General features: G+C 43.6%; 2 protein-coding genes across 9 annotated transcripts in view; one reads left to right on the top strand and one right to left on the bottom strand.

Annotated features, from left to right (window-relative positions):
- Nucleotides 1-18,212, top strand: part of LOC148899815 (uncharacterized) — a 121,504-nt gene that overhangs the window by 77,318 nt on the left and 25,974 nt on the right. The window lies entirely within an intron of this gene.
- Nucleotides 4,270-17,823, bottom strand: LOC148899817 (uncharacterized). 8 transcript variants are annotated; one of them, XM_088995246.1, is made up of 7 exons: nt 17,476-17,814; nt 16,615-16,678; nt 15,711-16,516; nt 15,406-15,521; nt 12,156-12,323; nt 8,321-8,465; nt 4,270-6,453 (listed from the first exon to the last, which is right to left on the bottom strand). In XM_088995246.1, exons 5-7 carry the CDS (start codon nt 12,228-12,230, stop codon nt 4,898-4,900), a joined length of 1,776 nt encoding a protein of 591 aa, XP_088851372.1. In that variant the 5' UTR covers nt 12,231-12,323; nt 15,406-15,521; nt 15,711-16,516; nt 16,615-16,678; nt 17,476-17,814; the 3' UTR covers nt 4,270-4,897. The 8 variants fall into 8 exon arrangements, 4 of the variants coding, with proteins under 4 accessions (XP_088851372.1, XP_088851371.1, XP_088851375.1 ...); XM_088995245.1 differs by having other exon boundaries at nt 15,406-16,516; XM_088995249.1 differs by lacking the exon at nt 8,321-8,465 and having other exon boundaries at nt 17,476-17,812.

The following is an 18,212-nucleotide window of genomic DNA, read 5'->3' as shown; positions in this document are numbered from 1 at the left end:
GTATCATTTACCGAACCCGCTTACACAAAGCAACACATGGTGTCAGAATTGGTCTGGAAGACAAGAGGACGATAAAAGGACTTGGAACGGAAGATTCCACGGTGGAAAAAGAATAAGACATTGAGCACAACCCCCGGCAGAAAACGGCAAAAATGGAAGCTTTTCGTCCACCCACAGCTCCGCACCTAACATGTAACGTGGTTGAAAATTGGAAGCGATTTAAGCAACGTTTTGAACTGTATTTGTCTGCAATTGGAGCTGATGAAAGCCTTTCAAAGATGAAAGCATCCATGTTTTTGCACGTTGTAGGAGAGGAAGCTCTAGACGTCTACAATAACTTCACATTTGATGCTGAGGATGAAAAGATGAAGCTTTCAAAACTAATGGAAAAGTTTGAAGCTTACTGCATTCAGAAACGCAATGTGACGTTTGAAATGTACAGATTCTTCTCATGTGTACAGACAGTTGGAGAAACTACTGACCAAATGAGATGAGAAACAGATCAAAGACATGTGAGTTTGGTGGATGAACAGAATCACTGATCAAAGACAGAATAGTGTGTACTGAGAGAAAGGCGACTCAGAGAATCAGATCTGGACCTGGAAAAAGCTTTAGCACTGTGTCGAGTCCCTGAGACTGTTAAATCACAAGCTAAAGAGCTGCGAAATGAGGCTAGCTGCAATGTGGATGCAGTGGAAAGAAATTCATTCAGATTGAACAAAAACAAGACTGCAGATATGAAAGCAAGAGTGAGACAACCCAATAAAAATAGGATATTCAAACAAAAATCTTGTACTCGTTGTGGTACGCAACATCCCCCAAATCAGTGTGCAGCATATGGGAAAATATGTAAAAACGGCGACAAAGCAAATCACTTTGCTCATTGCTGCAGGAACCAAGAAATGAAAGGAAAGGTAGATGCAGTAGATGCTCATTATGAAGTGGAGGAACTTTATGTGAATGCTGTAAAAGATGAAAGAGGAGAAAAGATTGGATCAGGACATTGAAAGTGAACGACATTCATCTAGAATTCAAATTGGATCCTGGAGCCAATGTGAATGTCATTTACCGAACCCGCTTCCACAACATCACTCTCTCTCTTCTTTCTTTCTTTCTTTCAGACGTGAATCAGCTAATCGGAGACGTGGAATCGGAGAGCTCCGCTTTGGACTATCCACAAGTCCTCCACATTAAAAAGGAACGGGAAGAGGCCGATGTCAGCAGTTTGCCGCAAGATGGCGTCTCCGAGGAGCCTGTCGACGACCGACTTCCACCACCCAATTGTGAAGGTAACGACACGTACTCCAAAAAATGGCGGCTGTGAAGTCGCAGGCGTAAAGAACATTTTCAGCAGCTCGATTCTGGACATGTTTTAGGATCAGACTTCTTCTTTTCCTTTGGGTTTTTCCCTTCAAGGGGTCGCCACAGCAAATCAGTGTCCTCCAGCTTTAGAGGTTTGATCCGCATGTTTGTTTTGGCCAAGCTTTGACATCGGATGCCCTTCCTGACACAACCGTCTGTATTTATCCGGGCTTGGGACCGGCACAAGAAGACTTATGTCCCTTTGTGGCTACAGAACAAGCAACTCGCTCAGTAAAAGGCTCCCAAACACAAAATGGTCGTCGGCACAGCAACATTCAAACATTCTGTAGTTTTTTTTCTACTATTTTCCTTTCTTCTGCCTTTCATAACTTTGTTGCTGTGAAATGTAAATTTATCCACAGATGAGACTAATTAAGGCTAATCTAATCGAACCTAATATAATGTGGATGTATGTGGAACTGTCGCGCCTTGGAATTGAAGCGGATTTATGTGGGACAGGAGATGTGAGACAATCTCTTTTCGTCAATGGATGCTACAGCTTCGTGTTTGGTTTCAACATTTAACTTGTAGTAGACGTGCACATTCCACCATGACGTCCCTGATCCACTGCTAAAAAGGATGCTATGTTTTAGGATCAGACAAATGGGAAAAAAACATATTTCGATTTTGATGTTGATTGAAATTTTTAGAGAAGGGGAAACAAGTCTGAGATTAGTCAACATACTAGAGAAAAACCCTCTCAGCGCTGAGTTTGCCATAAAAGTGACATCACTGAATGTTCTAGGTCTTGCAGAGAGTACGTAAGGGACAAAAAAATGGAGGTACAGTGATACCCTGGCTTACGAATTTAATTGGTTCCCAGACAGAGTGTGTAAGGCGAAAAGTGTGCATCCAAAAAAATAATTTCCCCTAGGAAATCATTAAAATAAGAATAATCCGTTCCCAGGTCCCCATAAAACATCATTTTCTACTTTTTCTAAGCCTTAAAATTAAACAAAATATACCTTATTTTAAGTATAATAAATGTAATATCGTATTATAATTAAAGAAATGTAAATGTAAATTTCTCCACTGTGAGACTAATAAAGGCAAATCCAATCCAATCCAAGAAATAAACTGAACTGAAAGTTGTAAAGTTGTTTTATTTACCTTTGTGATGGTCGTTGATGGCTTGATGGAATGGAGTGGCCGGTTTCCTTAGCATTAAAAACTTGATGAGGAACGTAGCCTTCTTCTTTCACCATCTTGAGGAATGATCCCTTGTTGGTGCTTTCTCTGCGATAATTTTATCTAGTTCCTCATCAATTGTGTTCTGTTTAGCTGGGTTGATAGCTTTTTGCATCAAGTGGACAGATGGCTTGTGCGGGTTGTTTGTGGAACCTGATTGATGGGATATTTTAACCTTGCAGTCTACACTCTGCCTTTGAACGATCAAGTGTTTAAATTCTCTCACTGTCGTCTCCCTGTCTGTTTAATGTTCAAACCACCTCCCCTCACTGCTGCGTTCTTGACCAATCATGTGGCTTTAACCAAAGACTGCAAAACGATTCACCATCACGTTATTTATGTAGTTTTCCTTCTAATTTCGCGATTGACACTGTGTTTTCAGATGAAAAAAAGTACCCAAAATGCATTGTGTGTTGCTTTTTCGGTCAGGGGCGTTCCCTCCGTGACGTCACTTAGAGCATCGTCATTAACTTAAAAACAAGACTTCATGATTATTCAGAGCGAGTCTTAAAACATAAGATATAGCTATATGCGGTGGAATATTTGTAAAATGCGCTAAGTAGAAGTCATTTGAAGTCATTTTACAAATTATGGATGCAACTTCTCCGAGGTGTCAGTTGTCCTTCAAAGTGCCTTTGAGTGTGATGAAAAGCGCTTTCACATCATCAAATGTATTAGCTGTATCATATTGGACTTGGGTTCAGCGAGCAAATTGAAATAGGAGAAGGGGGACCACAGGGGGGCGTCAAAGCGCCACTTTTGATTCTGGAACAGATTATGGTCGTAAACCCAAGTTTGACTGTACAGTATTTGCATTACTTGCGTCCTGCAGATCTCCGGCGGATAATCGGCGGTCTGGAAGAAACTCCCCCTCGGCCGCCGTGGGGGCAATCCGGTTTGGAGCCGGAATGTCCGCGGAGCTCCTCCCATTTTCAGGCCGATGTCAGCCCGAACGGCGGCTGCCTGAAAAGCGAAGTGGGTGAAGACCAAGCGCCCGAGTCGTCTGAAGGGTCGCCGCCAGACGACCTCCTGACGCCAATGTCGGACGCCGACAGTCAAGACGAGGACGAAACGTGGCCGGGCTCTCCGAAAAAGGTCCCCGGCAAGAAAAGGTCGCGCAAACGGCAAAAGTGTCCCTCCCCGAAGGAGCGTTTGCGCTGCTCCGTTTGCGGTCAAAAGTTCACTTCCAATTCCAACTTGATGAGACATGTGAACACCCACACAGGAGAAAAACCCTTTAGCGGCTGATTGCCGTAAGGCCTTTTCTCGGAAGGAAAACGTAGAGGTCCACATGAGGTTGCACACGGGCCAAAAACCCTTCCCATGCTCCACTTGTGGCCGGACCTTCGCCCTAAAGGCAACGCTGGTCACGCACATGAGGACGCACACCGGCGAAAAACCACCACCAGGCCGTGCCACCACTTGCAATGTGGCGGAGCTTCACACGTGTTCAGCAACTGTGAAGTGGATCAAGGCGCTCTCTGGGATTCTCACGCGTTTCAAGGTGACATCAATCGATGAAAAGGTTTCTTCAGCTGTCATCTGTACTTCTTTGAAGGTGTCGGGCGTTTCACTTCTTATCTAAGAAACTTCGTCAGCAAACTAAAGACTTACTGGTAGTTTCGGCCCTATATATATATATATATATATATATATATATATATATATATATATATATATATATATATATATATATATATATATATCCCTACTGTCCAGACATGGCGGTGCCAGATCTGCTATGATAGTTCCCTGCTCTCAGGTTGGGGGCAGCAGAAGACTACTCCCTGCCGCTCCACTGATTCTTCCTATTGTTCGAACTAACGATTGGCCTGATTGCCCCACTTCCACCGATATCGCCTCATCAGTATTATTAATCCTAATTTGCCCAAGTAGGCTGTTGTACGAACGATCCAAATTGAACCTCACCCCACCATATCGGTTTTTAAAGAAGGATTTAGCTGTTTTATGAAAATCACTTCTTTTACTCCCCTTTCAAACCATCTATGTCCTTTCGCTAAGATTATATATATTTGTGTAGTTTTAAGGCTTATTTAGAAGAAAATAATCTTTCATGGAGACCTGGGAACGGATTATTCTCATTTTAATGGTTTCTTATGGGAAATGTTTGGCAGGCAAACTTTTCACCTTACACACACTTTCTGGGAACCAATTAAGTTCGTAAGCTCAGGTATCACTGTAGTCCCAAGCATTTCCGGGAGTTCGACTTGGCTCAAGAAAAGGTTGAAAGTGATCCGCCAGAGTATCCGAGAATCCTTTTCAAAAAACCGGGCAGGCAAAACTTTCTCACCGGTGTGGATTTCACGTGCACTTAAGTGATGCTTCCTTAAAAATCTTTGACCACATTATTAACAGGCAAAGTTTTGTCACGGGTGTGGGTTCTTGTGTGGCTAATTAAAGAGCCCTTCTTAGAGAATCCTTTGCCACAAATTGAACATGAAAAAGGTTTTTCACCAGTGTGGGTTCTTGTGTGGCTAATTAAATTGCCCTTCTGAGAGAATCTTTGGCCGCAATCTGAACAGGAAAAGGGTTTCTCATCGGTGTGGATTCTTGTGTGGCGAATTAAATGGCCCTTCTCAGAGAATCCTTTGCCACAAAAGGAACAGGAAAAAGGTTTCTCACCACTGTGGATTCTTGTGTGGATAATTAAATAGCCCTTCAGAGAGAATCTTTTGCCACAATCTGAACAGGAAAAGGGTTTCTCACCAGTGTGGATTCTTGTGTGGCTAATTAAATTGCCCTGGTGAGAGAATCCTTTGCCACAATCTGAACAGGAAAAAGGTTTCTCACCACTGTGGATTCTTGTGTGGATAATTAAATGGCCCTTCTCAGAGAATCTTTTGCCACAATCTGAACAGGAAAAAGGTTTCTCACCACTGTGGATTCTTGTGTGGCTAATTAAATGGCCCTGGTGAGAGAATCCTTTGCCACAAACTGAACAGGAAAAAGGTTTCTCACCACTGTGGATTCTTGTGTGGCTAATTAAATGGCCCTTCTCAGAGAATCTTTTGCCACAATCTGAACAGGAAAAGGGTTTCTCACCAGTGTGGATTCTTGTGTGGCGAATTAAATGGCCCTTCTGAGAGAATACTTTGCCACAAACTGAACAGGAAAAAGGTTTCTCACCACTGTGGATTCTTGTGTGGCTAATTAAAAGGCCCTTCTGAGAGAATCCTTTGCCACAATCTGAACAGGAAAAGGGTTTCTCACCACTGTGGCTTATTGTGTGTTTACTTAAGCTTCCCTTCTCAGAGAATCTTTGGCCACAATCTGAACAGGAAAAAGGTTTCTCACCACTGTGGGTTCTTGTGTGGCTAAATAAATTGCCCTTATGAGAGAATCCTTTGCCACAAACTGAACAGGAAAAACGTTTCTCACCACTGTGGATTCTTGTGTGGATAATTAAATTGCACTTCTCAGAGAATCTTTTGCCACAATCTGAACAGGAAAAAGGTTTCTCACCGGTGTGGATTCTTGTGTGGCGAATTAAATGGGCCTTGTGAGAGAATCCTTTGCCACAATCTGAACAGGAAAAAGGCTTCTCATCACTGTGGGTTGTGTGGCGAATTAAATTGGCCTTCTGAGAGAATCCTTTGCCACAAACCGAGCAGGCAAAATGTTCCTCACCAGTGTGGTTTCTGGCATGCTTTTTCGAATGACTCTGATCAGTTAACTTTTTGCCACACAGAGAAGATTTGCAGGCTTTGTTGCTGGTGTGACATGTCAGATCACAGTCAGACTCTTCATCTTGATCATCATCACAGGATGATCTGTTGTCATCATTTTTGGTGCAGGGCTGCTCTGGCTCCTCCTCGCTTTTAATGTCGCGCGCTCCCTCTTCTTCCTTTTTCAGCCGCGCAGGACAAGCATTTTCGCTGATATCTGCATGACACAAAAAGACAGACACATGCAATTATGGTGAGAGTTACTCAGAGATAAATGATTTCAGATTACCACTCAAAATGTGACATGAACAGCATCACATTTGTGGTGGATTTCAAAAGACTTCGACGTCGGCGTAAAAAAAGTGCTGCTTTTTCCAGACGTGCTGCTTTTTCGTGCAAACACAATCTCTTTCTCTTTGTCTCAGCGTACACACTTCCTTCCCCGAGCCATACACACTCATATACACAGCTTTTAGCACCCGCATGTGTTCTTAGCCTAAGGGCTTCACACCCGTATGCATCTAGTGTGCAATAACTTCTTGAATTAGAACATTTTGCCGAACATCAGAATCAGAATACCTTTATTCGTCCCACAATGGGGAAATTTGCAGTCCACAGCAGCAATTGAAAAGGGATGGGGTTGGGGTGGGAGGATACAAAACAAGATATTCTAAGCATGTTGTAGCAGTTGAGGAAGGAGAAGTTTGGCTTTACAAGTCTCAGATGGATCTGAGACTTGTAAAGCCAGATATTGAGCAAAAGGATATGGTCAAGTGGGAGGAATTGAATATAAAGAGACATTTTCACCGACAGCTAACCTGACCTCTATTCGAGCACTGATGCAGGTGGCTGTGCAGGAAGATCTTACCCTACACCAAATGGACGTGAAGACTGCGTATCTCTATGCCCCAATGGACTGTGAATTATATGTGGAGCTAACCGAAGGTTTTGAGACAAGGTCACAAACAGGAGAACATTTGGTGTGCAATCTCAACAAATCACTGTATGGCTTAAAGCAGTCAGGGTGTAACTGGAACATGTTACTGGGTAATCACCTCAAAGAATGGTTTTGTACAAAATGATGCTGATCATTGTGTCTACTGTAGAGAATCTGAAAATGAGAAAGTCATTCTGTCAGTGTGGGTGGATGACTTAATCCTAGCGGCGAGTAACGATACCCGACTCAGTGAAGTAAAAGAAATGCCTAAAAAAAAGGTTTAAGATGAAAGATATGGGTCCACTTAACCCTTTACTGCCTGAATTATGTTCTAATTAGAAAAAAAAAATCTGTTCAGTTTTTATGGTCACTGATGGATATAGTAACATACTAGTAGCTTCCTTTTTTATTATTTTTCAATAATGTAGAAAATTTGAGCCTAAGAAAATTTGTGCCTAATTTGGCACAATCGTCATGAAAGGCCTATGTTGAGAGGGTGCCTTTTTTGGAACATATGCCAAGTGCAACTTCAAAAACTAGACTTTTACCCATATGACATATTTTTATTAAAATAATAAAATACATAAAATATTTACATAAAATACATACATAATTTACATAAAATATTGACATAAAATGTTTACATAAAAAAACATAGTTCCTTTACAGATAAAGAAAACTAGCTAATAACCATGGAATAACGCAAAGCAGTTCTTGTGATGATTCAAACAAAGATTTACATTGCATTTTTTTGCTGTAAATTGGATACACGGATACAACGCTTCAGAATGCGACTCATGCGCTATTCTTACTCCACCTCTCACGTCCCAGGAAAAAGCCTGTTGACAGCCGACACACTGTCTCGAGCTCCAGTGGAGAAGGGGGCGACACCAGCTGCCAAAGAATTGCTCGAAGATACGAACATCTACATCGACATGGTGATGGAGAACTTCCCGGCAACCACCAATTACCTTGGAAGGCCGAGAGAGCAGCTGCAGAGGGACAGCGTGTGTGCACGTGTGATGCAGTTGTGCACAGAAGGCTGGCCCGAACAAGGACCCAATGAAGCGGCACTTAGGCTGTACAGAGCAGGCATTCCTCACAGTCCACGACGGAATCCTACTGAAGTCATATAGAATTGTCATACCTTCAACCACGAGAAATGATGTTCTCGCATAAACTGCATGAAGGTCAACAGGGCGTGGTAAAGGGTAGAGAGCGAGCACGGCGGGCGGTATGATGGCCTGGGCTAAGCCAACAGCTGAACGAGTTGTTCTCAACTGCCCAACATGCTGCAAGGAGAGACGGAACCACAGAGAGCCCATTACAGAGCATAGAGGAGGATCAGTTAATATGGACCATCAAGTTATTGTTCTCAAATGGATTGTCTCAAATATGTTTGTTTGCAACGTTTGTTTTTCCTATGCGATCCCTTGGCACAGTCTTAGAGAAGAGCAGACCTTTCAACCACGAGGCAGAATAATCCTCAAGGTCTGTTGAATCGTTGGTAGTCTATCCAATGATTCTAGAAAGGCGAGATGTGGTGTGATCGTTGACAACAAGATCAGTGGCGCCAAGGACCGCAGGAGGGAGTGACTTGGGAAAAGGCATTGCATTGGAGGCAAAATAAAAGTGACTCACGTTAACGCAACAGCTGGACTCACATGTGCCTTATTTGACAACACGACAGTATCTCCAGCGATAAACGAGGGTTTACTGTGTAGCGAACTGCAGCAATTATTAATTAATGAATAATTAATTATTAATTAATTATTGTAATTATTAGATATAATTGATACATTTCAGTATCAAGGTAAACCTCTTCAGAATAGCTCATAAAATCCTCACAACATATACTTACGTGATATTTGATCCATGACGAAAAATAGAAGGAGCTTTGAAGATGGAGGAGTGCACGTTGTGTTGCGCAAGAAGGATATGTCACTGACGCTCTTAAAGGCAAAGCTGCACATAACCTGTTTTAAAGGGGCATGTAACTTGTGCTGCATCAGTTCCAATCGGCACTTGAACTGCTACCTTTCATTTTTTCGATCTATAAGCATTTATCTTTAGTGTACCGAATTTGTCCCAATCGTCCGTAAAGGGTTAAAACTCGCACTGAATATTCATGAAGTCTTGTTTTTAAGTTAATGACGATGCCCTAAGTGACGTCACGGAGGGAACGCCCCTGACCAAAAAAGCGACATACAATGCATTTTGGGTACTTTTTTCATCTGAAAACACCGTGTTGATCGCGAAATTAGAAGGTAAACTACATAAATAATGCGATGGTGAATCGTGTTGCAGCCAATTGCAGGAACATGCACAAAGAAGGTGTAAGTTTACACAAATTCCTAGCGGACAAACAATGCAGCATTTCCAACACAGCAGAGCAGTATAGCGCCAGCCGAGGAGCTCCCCGGAGTGCGCGAATACCCGCTTGGATAACCGCTGTCATCCTATCAGCCAAAGGGTAGAAAGTTGCTTCTTTCTAGTGGTGAAGGAGAGCAATAGTCGTAATCGTGGAGCAAACCTGTCGGACAAACATTCAGCTGCTGGAACGAGGAGCTAAGTGGAGTTAGCGATGGACAACCACTGTCATTCATACGCAAGTTCGTAATTCTTCATCTTGAAAGTTGAAACAGCGTTTTGCATGCACAACCATTAAACAATCTGCATTGATGTTGACATCTTGTAGCTTATTATTTGTTATTCATGTCCTTATATGCCACATATCACGGAAGTTGATGCTATATTGCTTATTCACTGAGCTTCATATGTCGTGTCCTTCACCAGTTTCGTCGCTTACGTCTCGAATTGATACAGAAGGACTTCTTTAATAGATCAAAAACATTTATGCTTTCCTCTTCAGAACTACAGTAATATCTCGGTTTACGAACCCCTTGGGTTACGAACTTTTCGGTTTACGAACATTAAATTTATGAAAACTTTACCTTGGCATACGAACTTTTTTCGGGATACACATGGAGCTGCATCAAAGAGTGATGTGCCGTTCGCGAAAGAGCCCGTTCTTCTAACAACAAAATGGCAGCCGGCTTGTTTTATTCCTCTATTCCCCGCCCCCAGTCTTCGGTTAAAGCCACGTCATTGGTAAAGAAAGCAGCAGTGAAGGGGGTGGGGTTTACAGACAGCGAGAGAGTGAAGCTGTTCTCCAAGAAGAAAATGGCTGCCAACTTTTTTTCATCCTCTATTCCCGGCCCCCAGTCTTTGGGTAAAGCCACATGATTGCTCAAGAACGCAGCAGTGAGGGGAGGTGGTTTAAACATTAAAGCAGGGGTCGGGAACCTATGGCTCGCGAGCCATATATGGCTCTTTTGATGATTGCATATGGCTCGCCGATATTACATATTATAATACATATTGTCGTTTTTTTCGTCGTTCATTTCCCGTTGGGGCTGCAGTTGGCGGAAAGCGCAGTTTTGATTGGATGACACTGACCTAGAATGGCCGAAAGCGCCATGTTGATTGGATGATAGTGGCCGTCATGCTGAAACAGGTAAACGCCCCTTTAAATGAGCCCAACTTGTGCACTTCAGCCTGAACGCACTGGAGCATTAGAGGAGAGAAAATGTTCAGATTCTAATTTGCAATGAAACAATACCATCGATGAAACAGTCGAATGTCAGTGACATTTTAACAAGCCCCATGTTAAAGTTAGCATCGACATACTTCTGCGAGAAGTAGATTGCAGATAACAAGTGTGGAAGCTTATGAGCCGTGTGCAGGCTAGCTAGCAGTAACTTCGCCTCTGGACCGGCAAATTGAATTTCATTCCGATCGTTTTCCTGGATTTTTACCAAACACGAGGAACGGAAAACCATCCATGTTAACGGTGAGTACTATCACAAAGTTATTTTAAATAATACATTCTGATATTTTGTTGAAAAGTGGCCGTGCGTGTGCGCGCACGAGCGTTTGTGTGTGCGCGTGCGTGCGTCTCTCGCTGAAAAACATTTCTAAATATTTTACTTTTATGGCTCTCTTAGTCAAAAAGGTTCCCGACCCCTGCATTAAAGAGACAGACGGACGACAGTGAGAGAATTTCAACTTTGATAGTTCAAAGGCAGAGTGAAGGTTAAAATATCCCATCAGTCAGGCTGCACAAACAACCCGCACAAGCCATCTGTCCACTTGATGCAAAAAGCTATCAACCCAGCTAAACAGAACACAATTGACACGGAACTAGATAAAATTATCGCAGAGAAAGCACCTACCAGGGATCATTCCTCAAGATGTTGAAAGAAGGTTACGTTCCTCATCAAGTTTTTAATGTTGAAAGAACCGGCCACTCCATTTCATCAAGCCATCAACGGCCATCACAAAGGTAAATAAAACAACTTTATTAGACAGTACAGTTTACTTATTTAATTATAATACCATAGCACATTTATTATACTTAAAATAAGGTATATTTTGTGTAGTTTTAAGGCTTAGAAAATTACAAAGTAGAAAATGATGTTTTATGAGGACCTGGGAACGGATTATTGTAATTTTAATGGTTTCCTATGGGAAATTAATTTTTGGGATACACACTTTTCGCCTTACACACTCTGTCTGGGAACCAATTAAGTTCGTAAGCCAAGGTATCACTGTAATCTCAGACTATTTCCCCTTCTCTAAAAATTTCAATCCACATTAAAATCGAAATTCACTGAGCGAGTTGCTTGTTCTGTAGCCACACAGGGACATAAGTCTTCTTGTGCCGGTTCCAAGCCCGGATAAATACAGAAGGTTGTGTCAGAAAGGGCATCCGACGTAAAAGCTTGGCCAAAACAAACATGCGGATCAAACCTCTAAAGATGGAGGACACTGATTTGCTGTGGCGACCCCTTGAATGGAAAAGCCCAATGGAAAAGATGAAGTCTGATCCTAAAACATGTCCAGAATCGAGCCGCTGAAAATGTTCTTTACGCCTACGACTTCACAGCCGCCATTTTTTGGAGTACAGTATGTGTCGTTACCTTCACAATCGGTTGGTGGAAGTCGGTCGTCGACACTCTCATCGGAGACGCCATCTTGCGGCAAACTGCTGACATTGTGTTCTTCCTCTTCCTTCTTAATGTGGGAGACTTGTGGATAGTCGAAAGCGGAACTCTCCATTTTTACGTCTCCGATTAGCTGATTCACGTCTGAAAGAAAGAAGAGAGAGAGTGTTGTTGTGTCAGCAGGTTCGGTAAATGATACAACTTCTGAACTACATTCAAAACTACAATGTACACCGAGACGACTGTAATCGGACACAAGCTTCAACGAAAGATGTTCTAACCGAGCAAGATAGTGGTGGGTGCTCCGAGTGGGCGTTTTGAGCACGTCGCCGACAAATAAGGGAGAACTTGGTCAACGGGTATCAACCGCGTTTTGGACCACAGTCCGAGCTTGCTCAAGTCAGCAATTGTGAAAACTGCATGCCGGAAATCTGTCCATAGTAAACGCCGTTCACCACCTTCGAAATAATAGCATTCTAAGCAGTCAGCGGTTTGGATTTAAAATAATAGAAATAATTCAGGCAGTGACGCGTTCACCCAGACAGAATGAAAACGGTCTCAGTTATTCCCCCATTGTGGGACGAATAAAGGTATTCTGATTCTGAGAATATAGGAGAGACAGAAAAAAAGTCAACATAAACGCTCAATCAAAACTGACAATTTTACATTATTAATAAAACAACCCACCCCTGGCAACCAGACCAGGTCGAAGGCACACAAAACCACCTCAGGTATCGAACAATGGGACTGTCGTTCTGATCCGATGTGAGATTTAAAAAAAATAATCATCCAAATCAATAAAATAAAAAATGTGGCCCTTGTTTGGAAATTTGAATCGGATAGCTGATGTTGGGATGCATGTTGCAGCGCACACCGTCGAATCAACAGCGGTCGAAGTCCATCAAATCTTTTCCGTTCGGCTTTTCCGTTCAAGGGGTTGCCACAGCAAATCAGTGTCCTCCATCTTTAGAGGTTTGATCCGCATGTTTGTTTTGGCCACTATTCAACAATGGATTGAGACGCTCTCCGCCGAATCAATTGGCAGCAAGGCACGTCATCGCTCTCTAGTGGACACGCCATGCTATTGCACCCCGTGAAATCAACAGCAGTTAAGGGACGTCATCTGAATATGGTCATCAATGGATTGAGATGAATACGTCGAAATCTAATGGCTTCGATATAAATCATTCAACGACAACTGTAGCGCTGGACATTCCTGCAGCAGTCCTAGCGTTTCAAAAGTCACCAAGATGGCAGTTTACCTTCACGATGGCTAATACTCACGAGAGAATAATGACGCACAGCTGTGTCAATCATTGGTCTGGGAACTCAACAAACATTTATTCCGCGCATGCTCATAAAAGGCGCGACAACATCCGGGTCTCGCATCATCAGTTCGTTCGCAGGTGACATCAATATGTTAAATTACCCAATCACACGCGCGCACACACACACACACACACACACACACACACACACACACACACACACACACACACACACGGATGGAGCGAGAACGTGACAGAGAGAGAGAGATTGGATTGGATTTGCCTTTATTAGTCTCGCAGTGGAGAAAGTTACATTTCACAGCAGCAAAGTTGTGAAAGATAGCGAGCCACGGAGCGAAAGAAAGCGACTGACTCAAAGCAGCAAATGCTCCGTTTGGTCTCTAGTCAGGCATTGCTAGTTGAACAAACAAATACGAGTTGTTCATATTTGTGATGGGAATTCTTTTGGATTAGCTCACTAAAAAGATTCGGCTCTTTTGGCTCCCAATGGCTCCTCGGTTTGTTTTTTTGTTGCTTTAATTAATTAACTACCAAAAAAATCACTATCCAACTGCCTCGTGTTAACCGTTGAGACCTTCAAGTTCCTGGGAATCACAGTCTCCCAGGACATGAAGTGGGAGGTCAACACCAACTCTATCCTGAAAAAGGCCCAACAGAGAATGTACTTCCTGAGGCTGCTAAAGAAGCATGCCCTGCCACAGGGGGTGCTGCAACATTTCTACACGGCTGTCATCGAATCCATCCTGTGTTGTTCCATCACCGTTTGGTTCGGGGCCGCCAGAAAAATAGACAAAATCCGACTTCAACGGACAGTTAGGACGACGGAAAAAAATAATTGGCACCGCCCTACCCACTCTCGAGGACTTGCACACTGCAAGAATCCAAACTAGGGTGCGGAAAATCCTATTGGACCCTCCTAACCCTGCCCACCACCTTTCCCAGCTACTCCCCTCAGGCAGGCGCTGCCGAGCCATGCGCACCAAACCCAGCAGACATTTAAACAGCTTCTTCCCGCAAGCCATTAACTCTTTGAACAGCAGCCCAAATGGAACTGTATAGTGCCCCTTTGCAATTTTTTGATGATACTAGTGCAGCATGTTCGACCGGAAAAAAATAACTTGTGTGTTCTACATATTTCGCAATAAAGATGATTCTGATTCTGATCATGTAAAATTATGTGACAAACGAATTACTCATGTAAAACATACACTATAGCAAATATTTTTATTTATATGTGCACAGAGAGCATCCACTAACTTTCACTTTCCCTGTGGTTACTCTGGTCTGATGATCAGCTGTCACTAATTTGGTTTTTATATTAATAATGCTATCATACCAACTAGTAAAAAATATCATAATTGAATCATAACAGCATAATGTAAAAACATTTGTCCACCTGTCTACCCAAACACTGCGCCACCTCTCCTCACTGCTGCATGTGTCTGTAATTCTCCCCATCCTCCTCTACAACGGATATCGACAATCACGTGTGGATTTAATCGAAGACCGGGGACGGGTAATAGACAAGAAAAGTCGGCTCCCATTTCCGGCTCCTTGTTAGGAACCGGCTCTCTTCGTTCACTTCAGAGATCCGGCTCTAAAAGCCGGTTCGTTCGCGAACAACACATCACTCGTTCATATCATTCATCACTTTGCTGCTTTGAAATGTAAACTTCTCCACTGGGAGACTAATAAAGGCAAATCCATCCATGCATTACAACAGTAGAATCGGTTTGGTTAGAAACAAAAGTCCTGATGTCGCACAAGTTTCGAGACGTTTGATCCTATAAATATGTGATGAGAGCTTTGTGCCTCTGCACTCGAGATTTCCTACAGCCATTGTATGTTACTTATTTGAGCGCGTGTGTACAAAAAAAAACACACGAAGCCTGTTCAAAAAGACTTGAAAACAAGCGAAACGAGCAGTAAGAGCCAACCTTGTCCTTGAAGAACAATTCTTGGCTGCATCCTCAAAATGGCGTCCTGGAGTTGACGTTGTCCCTTGTGGCCCTCTTTTTCTTCACAAAGGTCCTTCTCGTCTTCTGGTGTCCTCCTTTCGTAAATTGTTCACACGACAGTTCCAAAATGTTTCGCTTATGACCTCTGCGGAGCGATGCGTTGAGCACGAGGGCCTCTTTGTTAGCGGCTAGCAAACTCAGCTAAGCCAAACGAGACCTAGAAAGTCCAACGGAGACTGAGGCGACTTTAATCGGACACATGCGTCAACAAAAGATGTTCTAACCGAGCAAGATAGAGGTGGGCGCTCCGAGTGGTCGTTTGGAGCACGTCGCCGACAAATTCAGTAGTTTGGTCAACGGGCGTCGACCGCGTTTGCGTCAAGCTCGTCAGTCCGAGGTTGCGTCAAGTCAGAAATTGTGAATATTCTGCATCCCGGAAATCTGTCCACAGTGAACCCCGTTCACCACCTTCGAAATAAAAGAATTCTAAACCGTCAGCGGTTTGGATTTAAAATCACGTTTAAAAATAATTTAGGCCTCGACGCGTTCACCGTCGAACAATGGGACTGTCGTTCTGCTCCGATGTTAGATAAAAAATCATCCAACTCAATAAAATAAAGAATGTAGCCCTTGATTGGAAATTTGAATCAGATAATGGATGTTGGGATGCATGTTGCAGCGCACACCGTCGAATCAACAGTGGTCGAAGTACATCAAATCTTCTTTTCCTTTCGGCCTTTCCCTAAAAGGGGTCGCCACAGCAAATCAGTGTCCGCCATCTTTAGAGGCTTGATCACATGTTTGTTTTGGATTGAGACGCTCTGCGCCAAATCAATTGCGAGCAAGGCACTGTCATCGCTCTCCGGTGGACACGCCGTGCTCTTGCACCTCGTGAATTCAACAGCAGTGAAGGGACGTCATCTGAATATGCTCAACAATGGATTGAGGTGAATACGCTAAAATCTAATGGTTTGGATAGAAATCATTCAACGACGACGTTGACAGGCCTCAGCCCCGAAAAAAAAAACAAAGACTCATTCTGACTTCCCGTATGTGTTGCCCTCCAGTGGATAAGTCGCGCCATAGCACCCTGTCGAAAAAAATAGGGCCCATGGCATGTGATCAGATTACTTTCACGAAGGGGACATCGGGCGTTTAACAAGAGAAAAACAATGAATTGAGACGTACCCTGTCGAATCAATGGGGCCACGTCACGTCATCGCCCTCCGGTGGCCACGCCGCGGATTGCACCCTGTCGTAAAAACAGAGCCAATGCAGCGTCATCTGAACGTGCTCTCCTTTTTTAATCAAATGACATGCATACAAACAAAGTAAAAGAAACAAACAACACTGCATGCAAAACACAACAAAAGCAAACAAAACCACTGGTTTTGTTTGCTTTTGCTCGTGGAGCATCTAGAAGTAAATCAGAGGTGCGTCTCAACAAATCTTTCTGCATAGTTAACATTTTGTAAACAGTTGGCGGCTCCTGCAAAACCGGCTCTACGTGAAGGCAGAGAAGTGCGACTTCCATGTCCGCTCTCTGTCTTTCCTAGGGTTCGTCGTGGAGCAGGGGCAGCTCAGGGCCGACCCCGCCAAAACCAAAGCGGTGGTGGAATGGCCGATCCCAAAGACGCGCAAGCAGCTTCAGCGGTTTTTGGGGTTTGCCAACTTCTACCGCCGCTTCATTCGCGGGTATAGTCAGAAGGCACTCCCCCTCACTAACCTCACATCCACCAAGCTCCCTTTCAGGTGGACTCCCGATGCTGAGGGGGCATTCAACCGCCTCCGTCATGCCTTCACCCCCCCCCCCCCCCCCGTCCTGCGTCATCCCGACCCGGACCTTCCGTTTTCGGTCGAGGTGGACGCATCCGAGTCCGGAGTAGGGGCCGTCCTGTCCCAGCGCTCTCCCACCGACCAGAGCTTCCTCTCCCACAACGTGCAAAAACATGGATGCTTTCATCTTCACATGCCTTTCATCAGCTCCAATCGCAGACAAATACAGTTCAAAACGTTGCTTAAATCGCTTCCAGTTTTCAGCCACGTTACCTGTTAGCTGCAGAGCTGTGGGTGGACGAAAAGCTTCCATTTTTGCCGTTTTCTAGCGGGGGTGGTGCTCAATGTCTTATTCTTTTTCCATCGTGGAATCTTCCGTTCCAAGTCCTTTTATCATCCTCTTGTCTTCCAGACCAATTCTGACACCGTGTGTTGCTTTGTGTAAGCGGGATCGGTAAATGATACAACTTCTGGATAGAGTTGAGGTTCTTTCGTTGGAATGATAAGACAATTGATGTGTGCCTCTCGTAGGCTCTCATTAGACTGACTTGCAGCAGCGGGCATGCTCCTTTGGTCTGTAGCCAGGCATCACTAGTCGAACAAGCAAATACGATCTGTTCACATCATTACATGAGCTGCAACATGCATCCCAACATCCATTCTCTGATTCAAGTTTCCAAACGATTATTTTTATATTTTATTGATTTGGATGTTTTTTTTTTAAATCTCACATCGGATCAGAACGACAGTCCCATTGTTCGATACCTGAGGTGGTTTTGTGTGCCTTCGACCTGGTCTGGTTGCGGGGGGGGGGGGTTGTTTTTATTTAATAGTAATGTAAAACTGTCAGTTTTGATTGAGCGTTTATGTTGATTTTTTTCCTGTCTCTTCTTCGTGCTATTCTGAGACCGTTTTCATTATTTCTGGGTGAACGCGTCGTTGCCTGAATTATTTATTTAAAATCCAAACCGTTGACGGCGTAGAATGTTTTTATTTCGAAGGTGGTGAAC

Source organism: Hippocampus bargibanti, linkage group LG04, assembly GCF_051943395.1.
Source record: "Hippocampus bargibanti isolate YZ-2025 linkage group LG04, ASM5194339v1, whole genome shotgun sequence".
Taxonomy (NCBI): domain Eukaryota; kingdom Metazoa; phylum Chordata; class Actinopteri; order Syngnathiformes; family Syngnathidae; genus Hippocampus; species Hippocampus bargibanti.
The sequence above is the reverse complement of the archived record's forward strand: the minus strand, read 5'-3'. Positions and strand labels throughout refer to the sequence as shown.

What these genes read in the sequence shown, in the direction of transcription:
- LOC148899817 (XM_088995245.1), bottom strand. Translation starts at nt 12,230, where the DNA reads ATGTCAGCAGTTTGCCGCAAGATGGCGTCTCCGATGAGAGTGTCGACG. An exon ending in TCCACCAACCGATTGTGAAG is followed by an intron (nt 8,466 to 12,155) that starts GTAACGACACAT and finishes CTCTCCTTGCAG; the next exon opens with CATGTTGGGCAGTTGAGAAC. An exon ending in ATCATTTCTCGTGGTTGAAG is followed by an intron (nt 6,454 to 8,320) that starts GTATGACAATTC and finishes TGTGTCATGCAG; the next exon opens with ATATCAGCGAAAATGCTTGT.